At 45.1% G+C, this 11,888-nt stretch overlaps 1 protein-coding gene across 1 annotated transcript; it reads right to left on the bottom strand.

Annotated features, from left to right (window-relative positions):
• Positions 1-5,502: 5,502 nt before the first annotated feature.
• LOC145411574 (uncharacterized) lies at positions 5,503-10,279 on the bottom strand. The gene is made up of 4 exons (XM_080281583.1): positions 10,174-10,279; positions 8,760-8,925; positions 7,173-8,209; positions 5,503-7,058 (listed from the first exon to the last, which is right to left on the bottom strand). The coding sequence occupies exons 1-4, from the start codon at positions 10,277-10,279 to the stop codon at positions 5,503-5,505; spliced, it is 2,865 nt and encodes a 954-aa protein (XP_080137709.1).
• Between the last annotated feature and the right edge of the window lie 1,609 nt (positions 10,280-11,888).

An 11,888-nucleotide genomic window follows, 5' to 3' on the forward strand; every position in this document is an offset into this window, starting at 1 on the left:
AAATATTAATACTGTGGACCCTGTTTTTGCTGGCTTATTATAAAATTGACATAAAAAAAAAAATATATATTCCAGTTTATTTTCCTTTACGTTCGAAATAATGAAATAATAATGGGGGGTTTTGTGTAGTGATTTTTTTGGCTTCTTTGGAAATTGGGCAGAATTAACGAAAGGAAATAGGAATTAGTGAAATTTTATGAGGCCTTATTAATCGTTAGTCTTTGTTGCTGAATATGGCAAGAATAATAAAGGAGATTGTTATTGTGAAGAGCTGGATATTTTACTGTAATAAACCCGGCGGCGTCTTTGCTACTTAATTTTTACTACTACCCCCAGACGATTTTATTCAGCGTAGGAGAGGCTTTTGGAACGGAGGGGTTAGATGCAGCCCCTCCTGGCACCTTCGCATCTAGAAAAAAAATCGTCTGAAGATAAGAATAAGATTAAAAATATCAGATTGAAGGAGTTTAGTGGATACAATTTAACCCCAAACTAGTATTTTTTTTTAAGGGTTTGTTTCCTCGGTTTTGTCTTTTTTCTTTGTCTTATTTGAGAGGAAGTAAAGAAAAAAAATTATTAACAATTATCTGGGTTTAGTCTTACGCTACCGAATTAACTAATATCTTTTTGTTTTTTTCTCCTGTCTGTGATGGAATATAAAGAAAAGGTTGATAAGTAAAGATATTATTTGTATGCTGGATTTCTTATAGTCTGAGGCAAAAGTTGGTCTACTATCCACTTCGTCAACTATCCACTTCGTCAACCTCACACTCACGCCCGTTACTTTCCCCCCTTGTTGCATCATATCAAGGTGAATCATCAGTAGTCAGAGATATATATACCAAGCCTCTTTCAGTTTAGAAATATTTAGCCAGCAGAGGAATGCGAGAAGTAGAAGAGGTGAAATATTAGACGAAGTTTTGCCCCCAACTGATCAGCAAAGAACACGGGATAACAGGAGGATTCATTTTCTTTCTCTTCTTGGTTAGGGGGGAGGGTAGGGTCCTAAATTTCTGTCAAGGGTGACTGAGGTAAAAGTATGATACATGTGTTTGCGTTACGTCTTAGCTTACAAACAAACAAAACAGACTTAATTTTTTATAAAGAGGTCTGAGAAGGATGGAGACTGATTCCTATATACTTTTTTTTTTTTTTAGAATTCTGTAACGAAATTCACACACAAACTCAAAATTATTTCCACCTCGTAACTTTTTTTTTTTTTTCTTTTACAGGTACAGGATACACAAGAGGCATGGAAAGGACCTGCACTCTCTTTTCTTGTCCATCCTGCGAATAGGGATCTTGGCTGCGGCTGGAAATGCATGGTAAGTTTGTCTGTGAATCTGTCCTAAATAATAATAGTAATAATAATAATAATAATAATAATAATAATAATAATGACGGTAAAATTAACAGCTAATAAAGATGACTAAAATAGGGCTAAATCCAAATCACGTTTTCTTTATTATGAGTAAAAATAACATTAAATTCTGGAAATACACTCACTACCAACTGAATTATTACACAGTAGAATACATTATGCATATTAATAATGGTGAAATGAAAGAGAGGAGAGCGTAAATGAAATGAACGTAGAGAGCTTAAATGAAAAAGAGGAGAGCTTAAGTACAGAAACAAAGTATAAAAAAAAAAAAAAAAAAAAGGCATGAGAATGAACACTTAATGGTGAAGGAAAAGTTATGAAAGATAAATTGATTTCATTGGTTAAAAGGCAGGTCCATTGGGTATATAATAATAATAATAATAGTAAAGATAATAATAATAAAAATCATTCGGAGTATTGTACTAATAATCCACTTTCAAGGGCTCCACAGAAAACGAAAAACAATCAAGTCTTTTGGGGGTACACTTATATAAATTCTCCAGGCACACTACATACACATCCACTGCTGTATAACAATGTGTACAGTTTTGGTATAAAATGTCAACTGTTGTTTACATATTTACAACTTGTACAAATGGAGTGTTTTTATTTTTATTTTTTTGTATTTTTATTGTTTTTTCTATTATGTACAGATTTTTTTTTGGCTATATACTGTAATTACCTGAACTTGCTTCCCATCCTAGCGAGTGTAATTTGCTCAGACCACCCCCCTGCCTGTCTCACCCTGCCGCCTACCCTGCCTCACCCCTGTTTCAGCGTACCGGTACCTGCTCCTACCTCACCTGTTTTACTCTGCCTACCCCACCATTGTTTTGCTCTGCCTACCCCACCTTTGTTTTACCCTGCCTACCCCACCTTTGTTTTGCTCTGCCTACCCCACCTCTGTTTTACCCTGCCTACCCCACCTCTGTTTTACCCTGCCTACCCCTGCTTCATTCTTGCCTTATCCTGTCCACCTCTGCCTCTCTAGCCTCACGCCATTCTCATGCTGCCTTACCCTGAATACCCCTGTCTCATGTGCTTATCCCTGCCTCACTCTCCCTCACCTTATGCCCTGTTTCGCTTTTCCTACCTCCTGCCTCATCCTGCCTTTCCACATTATCCCTGCCTTATTGTATCTGCCGTTGCTGCTCTGCGTTACCCGGCCTTTCCCGTGTATCACCCAACGTCACTCTACCATTTTTTGCCGTGCCTATCCCTGTCCCTGCTATTCGTGTCAACTTTCCCTGTTCTTGCCACTTCATCCCATCCCTGTCAACTTAGCCTATCCTGTCAGTTCATCCCAGTTCCTTCCAACACACCCACCCTTACTGACTTGCTCTTACCCTGCCGACTCACCCTACCCTAACCCTCTCACCCTCTCCCTGCCGTCATAACCTACCCTGTTGATTCACTTAACCCCTGTCAGGTTGCATTATCCGTCCATTCAATCTTTTATAATTACCTTTTCCCTCCCTTGCTACTCAGTATTTTTCATTCCACCCTTCCCCTGTCATTTCATCACCCCTGCCGAGCTCTTTTGCCCCTCTTCCTCATCTTTCCTCTACCCATCCCTCCTCACCTCAGCTCGCTTTTTTCATGTTTACTTATCTCCCTCTTTCTTTCTTTTTTTTCCCTTTCCATCCATTCTCTCCCTGCCTTTTCTTTGCCCTTTCCTGCCTCTTCTCCCTGCTCCTCGTCCCCTGCCTCATCTCTCCCTTGCCACCTCATTATGTCCCCCATCTGCCACAAATCTCTCTGGAGTCGTATCCATAAACTTTCTTGATTTTTAAGTTGTGTATAATTTTACGTGTTTATGCTTTCATCCTTTTTCATATAGCTACCAAACCCTTCACAGCCGAAAAAGAGTGAAAGTTATTGAAAAAAAAAAGTTGCAAGTAAACAAAATCACATCAGAAAGTAATTTACGGCAGCGAGACGTTAACTAAAATCCTGATTCCTCCTTTCCATTCAGTGACATCTTTTTAACTTTACCTGACAATGTTATTCAGCTCAGGGGAGACGATTTGAGCTGAAGAAAATCGTCTGGAGGTAAAAAGGAATAATAAAATACACATCTTGGCAAAAGAGTAAATTTTCGTGGAGACCTGATTATCGTAAAAAATAAAGGTAAATTTTCTTTATTAATTCTCTACCTGCTGCCCTGTACCAGGTAACGATGAAGTGGTATGGTAGATCCGCTTATCGTAGAGAGAGAGAGAGAGAGAATGGCGAAGTTCCTCAATGGGTCCTTCTTTTTTTTTTTTTTTTTTTACCACATTCCGGATACTTATAAATAGGTATAGAAACTTGATTAACAGACTTGGCCACGAACGTTTATAAATACTCCGCCATATGCTTCACTGCCTAAACTGATTCACCGTACACTTTTCACTCACCCTGCCCCCTGCCTCGTTGTACCCCTGCCGACACAATACACCCCTTCCAAACCCACACCCCTTGTCAGTCCCCCTACCAGTCAAGGTCTCGAATTTATAAAGGATCTAAGTCAGTTTCTACGATAAACGAGTGTCCATTGCAATTGAATTTTATAAGAATCAGATTTTCGCATTTCTCACATTGATATATTCTCTGATTTGGTTGTGAAGTTTATTTTAGCCGTATGAATGAGGACAAAAGTATAAACAAACAATATTATACGCAAGTTAAGCTTAGGAGGGTTTGTATATATGGCCTCATCCACACGTACCTTGCATGTTCTTGCCACCGTCACGTACCACACCTCTTCCTACCACATACCACGCCACCTCCTACCACCAGCACACTCCCTACTATCTACCCTGCAAGTTCCTACCACCTACACTACCTTTCCTGCCAATCCCTGCTACCTGCCTTACCTTCCCTACCACCTGATTTCTTGTCTCTTCCACCTGTCTTGTTTATTTTTACCATCTGTACTTTTCCTACCATCTGCTGTACCTAAATCTATCACCTGTTGTGCCTGCCACCTACCCTGTCTACCCCTACCACCTAAATATTCCCAACCACCTACTCTGCCTCTCCCAGCCACCTACGTCACTTCTCCCGTGAAACTGATCCTACTACGAACAGTAATCCTACTACTTACACTAACCCTACTATCAGACTATTCTTAGCACGTACGGTATACTTTCGACCACTTACCACTCTCTTTCTACCAGCCACAACCTATCCTACCATTCCTACCACCATCGACCACTTCCCTACCACCTAGTCTTGTAAATCTGTCTACCGTTTTCCTAGATATTTTAATGTTTTTTGGAAAACCCTGTCATTCCTGCTTTCTACAACACCAAGCCATACAAATCTTCTAGTATCTCGGGTTTGTCATCAGTCTTATCATCCTGTCTCGTATCTAAACCCTGCCATAATCGTCTCATTTGCACCCTGCCGTACCTTATCATCGCTAGCCATTTCAGTCTTCTGGTTCTTCAGCGCTGTCTTTAATCCTCTCCCTTATCTGAGCCCTACCGTCTTCTGTCACGTATAGTATATAGCCCGCCTCTCCATCTTTACCCTGCGTCTTTCCATCTGTAATCGCTGTCTATTACCCTTCCGCTAGCCCTTCCATCCATCTATACCCTGTGTCCTTCCATCTGTACCCCATGTCCTACCATCAATAGTCCCCGTCTACTACCCTGCCACCAGCCCTGTCATCCTTCTTTACTCCATGTCCTATATGTAACCCATGTCCTGGTAACTCGGACACAACTCTGCCATTCCGTCTTTTGTCATTGTCTGTTACCCTTTTACCAACCCTGCCACCCGCCCTGCCCTCCTGTTTCCTCTGGACCCCTGGCACCAACAGCCCTGCCGTTCAACTAAAGGGTTTGATATGACATACAGAGTACCACCCCACCAGGTCTTCCTAGAATATCCAGGGCAGTGTACATGCTCCCTTGATACACACAGTCAATAGGTACACAAATACTGTACATACACACCCATTGGTACACACACACACACACACACACACACACAAAATAAGGTATCCAGGACACATGATAGGAGCCTGGCCACACATATCCCCCAGGGCAGTGAGGGAGGGAGGGAGGGAGGGCACACTACACGGTGGTCTCGTAGTCGACCTGCACCACGTCGCCAGAATGGGCCTCTTGTCACCACGAATCCTTGTCCGGCGGCAGCAAGAAGTCCTGTGTGGTGCTCTTGAGGCCGTGGCTGTTGTTGGCTACCACTGCCGCCTCCTCTTGTTTCTGTGCCAGGACGCGGCGACGGTGTGCCACCACGGCGGCCAACAGAGCCACCAAGGAGGCCACCAGCACAGCACCGGCACCCAGGTACACCCACGGCATGGCAGCCAGCAGCCCACACGCCGCCGCACCCTCATCCAGGCCGGAGGGGCAATGCACGGACCCGTCACACCAAAGGTCAGCTGGCAGGCACGCTTGGATCTCAGGGCAACGGTGGGGGCAGAGGTCCACACCCACAGGGGAGAGCGGAGCGGTCTGCATGGGACGCCACACCCCCACCCAGCTGACCAGCACCCTCTGTGATGCATTGCCGACATACTCCACCACCAGGTCCCGGGACTCCTGTTGCCGTTGTCGCTGGTGGTGTCGCCCTCGTTTCTGGTACTCGATCTGTTGCTGGTGATAGTAGTAATTGTTCTGCCCGATAGTCATACCACCTGAGCTGTTCCAGAGGTCTGCTGCAGCCAGCTGGTCCTGAGTGGTGGTATTGCTGCCATGCCATCCACTGCTGAACACATGAGCATAATCATACTGAGCATTGGGACATATGGAGGCCAGAGGAGCCAGTCCACCCACTGCATACACATTAATGCGTGTCGGGCCATTACAGTTAGTTTCGGAAGCACTGAAGCCACGTACACGCAGGAGGATGAAGGACCCGTCAGCAGCAGTGACAAGGCGGGGCAGTGCAGCACACAGGCCTCTCGTTGCCTCACCAACTGTGAAGTTACCGTGACGACCAGCCAAGCGGCGAGTGTTTTGTTGACAGTCTTTTCCAGCCTTGCCTTGACCAGCATCCTCCATTGCATATTCACCCTCCAGGAAGAAATCATTATAATCACTGGCAGGTGTCATGACAGGGATGGTGAAGATGATGCGCACCATGTTAGTGTAGGACACTAACACAAAAGGCTCCTCATGCGACACCGTACACAGACATGCACGCATCAGTGGTACACCCTGCCATAGTTCCTCACTTATCCATATGGCTGGCTTGTCCATGGCGCCACTGTGAGAGCACTCGTGGCGACGTGATGACAGCTTGTACAATGTGCCACACCCAGATCCCATCCTGGCTCGAAGGATCCGTAGGCTGATACGTTGGTGTGGTTCCGCCAAGAAGGTGTAGACACAGCGCAGCTTGCGTGCACCACCACGTCCAAACAAGAACACGTCACGTGGCGAGGCAAACAAGCGGTCAGGTTGCATTTTGAAGGTGCGATCACAGGGACCACCCCCAGGTGTAGGAGCACCCCACTGCCTCTTGTCTACAAATTCATACCTGGCCAGGAATTCCACGTGGCCCGGTGCAGTGCCAGCAGCATAGTGCAGGGACAGTGTGAGGCCTGGGGAGTCCGAAACATAGCTTTCACCTGTTTGACAAGGTGCAGCGTGAGGTCCAGGGGCATGTACTCCACTACACACCCGTGGCAGCTGATCTGGTCGACAGAAGTGACCAATCACTGATGGAGTGGTCACATTCTCCTTGGTGGTGGTAGCTGCGTCAGTGGTGGTGGTGTTGGCTGCATCGGTGGTGGCGGTGGTTGTGGTGGTGGTGGCTGTGGGCATCTCGGGACCTTCGATGTCCCCATCAGTGATGATGAGGGTGTTAGTGCATTGGCCTGGTGAAGGCATCTCAGGGTGCAGCACATGCCGGTAATGAAGGAAGTATAGCCACACAACTTCTGTGCTGCCTGCTAACAGGCGCCACGTACAGGTCGTGTTAGGAAGCAGTGAGTGGACTGGTGACTGTATGTATCCACTGCGTTGGCCCAGGCTGCTAACGGTGTAGTTACAGGTTGAGCCTTCACGGATGTATGCTGTTGATTCCCTGTCCACGAACTCCACCTCAACATCCAGTTCAAAACCAAACGTGCGCCTGCGAGGGGAGTCCTGGAAGGGAAAGTCGTAAGGCGAGGCGTGGAAGACAAGGAGGAGGTCAGGGCCACTGGAGGTAATGCCAGTGATTGCCACACCACCTTTACACAGTGTGGCCAATACAGCCCCGCGGGTGGAGTTGCCGTCAAAGGCCACCAGGTAATCATACAACACATGGCAGCCAGACCCCACCTGTAATTTGCGCTCCCTGGAGAGGTGCGGTGCATTGCGGTCTTTGATATAGATGAGGTGCGGGTTGCGCTGACGGACCCGAATCAGTGCAACCTTCCCATCTGGCACTCGAGTCTGTCGTATGTGGTAATGGCAGGTTAGATTCCTTGGATACATTCCTGGAAAATTGGGCGACTGCACTTTGCAGTTCTTCTTGTCACAGTTTTCATATAATTTGTCACAAAATGTGTTTGGGATGTCCTCACCTCGGTAGGTGGGACTATACGGTGCACCGTAGCGGAGGATAGCCCTCTCTCTCCTAAGGAATCTGTACGACAGCCCCAACATGACTGTGTCCTGCGGGGAGAATGACGCAGGATTAGTGGTGACTGTGTCTGTGGTGAGGTTAAATACTCTGAGCATGATGGTGATGGCGGAGGTCTCAGAGTAGTAGACATTGTGACCCCAGGACGCCCCGCACCAGTACCCGGAGTTGAGGGGCCGACTGAGCTCCTCGATCTGCATGTACCCGTCAGGGCAGCCGGCCGTGGTGTGTGACACAAACCTGTGGGTATGGATAAGAATCAGGCTTACTTCCCCTTGCTTGAATATAGAGAGGAGACTGAAATGAAGGGGAAAGAGTGAAGGTGAATGAATTATCTTATCTCTATAACAGTGATATAATTCTTAACTGTTCAATTCTGAGAGGCAGCTCATCGTTGTCTGAGGGTAGCACAACGTCATAGAATAAAGCATTGAAATGCAAGGTCATGACAAACTAAGGCTTAAAGAGAAAACAGTGCAGACACAAAAACTCATAACTTTACCATATTCCGTCACGCTAAATCATACGGTATCTGTTTATTGTGTATGCATAGGTAAAGACTATGCCCACATTTACTGGATCCCATCATCACTAAGGAGGAAATAGTTAAGATGTACATCATCATCATCATCATCATCATCAATTATTCTCACCTAAAAATGAAATGTGAGAAAAATACTATGTAGCTTTAGTGTTCTTTTACGGTACACAAATGGACACAAAGAAGTGTTTTGGTGACGAAGTGTTTTAATTTCAAACGGAATGTCTTGTACACGCGTCCGTCACTGACCTCCCCAGATTGAACTTTTCGATGCTAAGCTGAACCAGGTCCCCGTAGGCGTCCCCCGAGGCGATAAAGGTCAGTTGGCAGAAGTGAGGCAGGGTTCCCTTCTTAGGCCGCGGGATCTGCAGTCTGTACGTCGCCCCCACACGCCCGTAGTACGTCCGATTGCAGGCTGATGGCAGATGGATTGAGCTTAGAGAGATGGAGGCGCGCGCACTCTCTCTCTCTCTCTCTCGCACACACACGCACGCACGCACGCACACACACACACACACACACACACACACACACACACACACACACACACACACACACACACTCACGCACGCACGCACGCGCGCACACACACACACACACACACACACACACACACACACACACACACACACACACACACACACTCTGCATTAATCAGTTATTCAGTCTATTTATACATCTTTCTCGGTACTGGTATATATATGAATAGCTCAGTTAATTCTCTCTCTCTCTCTCTCTCTCTCTCTCTCTCTCGCGCACACACACACACACACACACACACACACACACACACACACACACACACACACACACACACACACACATTCTATCTGTCTATAGCCAAACCCCATAATCCCGTAAGGGGTGGCCGTTTGACTTTGAGTTAGTTGTTTTACGGGGAAGAGCACTAACCCTCCACCAACCCATTTGTTGACAAGAAGGGAACACGTATAGATTGGTTATATGGTTACCACCCAGCGTTATATATGGTTTCCTGGCTTAAAGAAAACCATATGACCTCGTCACTCAGTGCAAAGCCACCTGAAAAGGAAAGAACAGTAAGAAAACGTGTCAGGAAAGATGGGAAAAACAGGAAGAGAGGAGGACAGACAGAAAAAGAATGAAAAAGGCGAAGAAAGAAGTAGGCAGCTCTACAACAAGTGAGTGGATGATGGTCGCCACCACCTACCACAATACACGAATAATCAGAAAATTAACAGCAAAAATTATTTCACCTTAACATGGCCGTGATTTTTTTCCGTTTGCAGATTATTTCACAGAGCACAGTGACAGAGAAAAAAAATCCCTCGGCTGTTTATCAATTCCATAGAACCTCTTCGTGATATGCATCGTATTTTAGCGTTAATATACTGTTACATCACATCGTTCAAGATGGAGATAGCAATTTTGAGCCAAGTTAGAGTAAAAAGAGTATAGTATCAAGTTAGAGTAAAAACAGTATATTATCATATTCCAGTGTTAATCTGCTTTTACAATTCACTATTTAAGGTGGAATTGGCAATTTTGGGCCAAGTTAGAGTAAAAAGGGTATAGTATCATTTTCTAGTGTTAATTAACTTTTGCAATTCAGCATTTAAGGTGGAAATGGTAGTTTTAGGCCAAGTTAAAGTGAAGAGAGTATAGAATAGCGAATTATACTAACGCGAACACCCGGAAGGCTCATCACTGTTGTCTTCGCAGTGCCTCCTGCCGTCACAGTAGCGATCCAGGTTGATGCACTGTTTGTTGCGGCACGGGAACTGGGCCATGGTGCACGCCGCATGCCCTCCCCGCACGCCCACGCACGCCCACACCCACACCCACGCCCACCACCACACCCACATGGCCTGCAAAGAGAGAGGAAGCTGTTAGGATCATCATCATCATCATCATCGCCATCGTTATCGCCATTATTACCATCACCACCCTCCTTATCATCATCAACAACAGCAACGTCATTTTTTTATACGTGTTACCATTAAATATTTTTATTTAAATTGGAGACTTCGAGCTGGTGGAATTAAATTTACCTACATAACCCATTCGTTCTTAGGGGGATCTCCTACGCTGACTAAATTCCTCTGTTGGCTGCAGCAATTCTATTGAAGCCATGCAACAGCTGACATGTCAGATCAACTCAAAATTTCAAGGTAAATAACTTTGTATTTCATAAAGTCGATAAAATGCCTTCCTTTAGACGAAATTTAAAATTGCCTAATAGCTGATGCGTCAACTCACGCAGCAGCTGACATGTTAGGCTAAATCAACTCAAAAATTCAAGTTGATGAACTTCGTGTTTCATAAGAAAATCGCCCTAGCTCTCCAGTAGATATTTGAACTTGCCTTGAAGAAGAAAAACAAATTCCCCGGGTGTACCACCTACAGACCTGTCGGCTTCGTCGCAGGTAAAAACGACGCCCACGGCCAGAAAGGGTTAATTTCAAATCAGATTTTAGTCCCATTAGCCTGAGGACATCATCATCATCATCATCATCAGTATCGCAGTTATTACCACCACCACCACCATCATGATCGTCATCCTAAGCCCCACGCCCACACCCACATGGCCTGGGAAAGAGAAACATACTTTTCTAATTATTACTTACCCCAAAAGTTAATATTATGCATGTGTAATGAGCTATGCTAACTCGCTTTACCTTTTCTTTGCTACGGATGTACCGCTGGCTACCGTGGCACGACGCGGGTACATACGGTCAGCAAAAGAGTATGTTGTTATAGGATAGATGTGTTGTAGGTGACACAGACTGGCAAGGAAAACAAAAAAATCCTCAGCGTACTGCTTGTACAGTTATCTTGAGAGAGAGAGAGAGAGGGAGAGAGGGAGGGAGGGAAGGAGACGTGGGCGAGGGAATTCAGATGAACAGGGAGGTTAAAATTAAATCCTGGCTCGCAAGAGCCTTAACAGTATTGAGAGAGAGAGAGAGAGGGTAGATTATAAGATGAAAGTATTGACAAAGACAAAGGAAACGACGCTGCGAGACTAATGAAGCTTTAAAATAAGTAAACTGTAGTTTTCCACACGATGCTCGAGTGTTTTCTGTGAATCTGTGCTGCCATACGAACCTCCAACAATTTTACTGAATAAGTTATATATTCCTTAAAGAAATACAGATTAATATATGGCTGATCCAATATAATCGTGAATTTGGTGTATGTAAAGGAGAAATGAGGCTAATTGTTATGAAAAAATAAATTAAATTAATCTCGGTAAAGTGGAAGCATCCGGGATCTGCAACGCACAATATGACGTATGTGGATATTTTCTTTATTATTTTTGGCTAATCAGGGATAGTGCAAGTATACGTGAGCAGTCCGGCGATATAAGAACACGATACTTATACTAATGAGAGTTTATGA

This window comes from Coenobita brevimanus, chromosome 90, assembly GCF_032717465.1.
Source record: "Coenobita brevimanus isolate Jiangsu-jjx chromosome 90, ASM3271746v2, whole genome shotgun sequence".
Taxonomy (NCBI): domain Eukaryota; kingdom Metazoa; phylum Arthropoda; class Malacostraca; order Decapoda; family Coenobitidae; genus Coenobita; species Coenobita brevimanus.

Bases quoted from the DNA above. Each gene is read 5' to 3' on its own strand.
- LOC145411574 (XM_080281583.1), bottom strand. From the start codon at position 10,279: ATGGCCCAGTTCCCGTGCCGCAACAAACAGTGCATCAACCTGGATCGC. The intron at 8,926-10,173 runs GTTAGTATAATT...ATCTGCCATCAG, and splicing joins TGAGCCTTCCGGGTGTTCGC to CCTGCAATCGGACGTACTAC. The intron at 8,210-8,759 runs GTCAGTGACGGA...CCATACCCACAG, and splicing joins GAAAAGTTCAATCTGGGGAG to GTTTGTGTCACACACCACGG.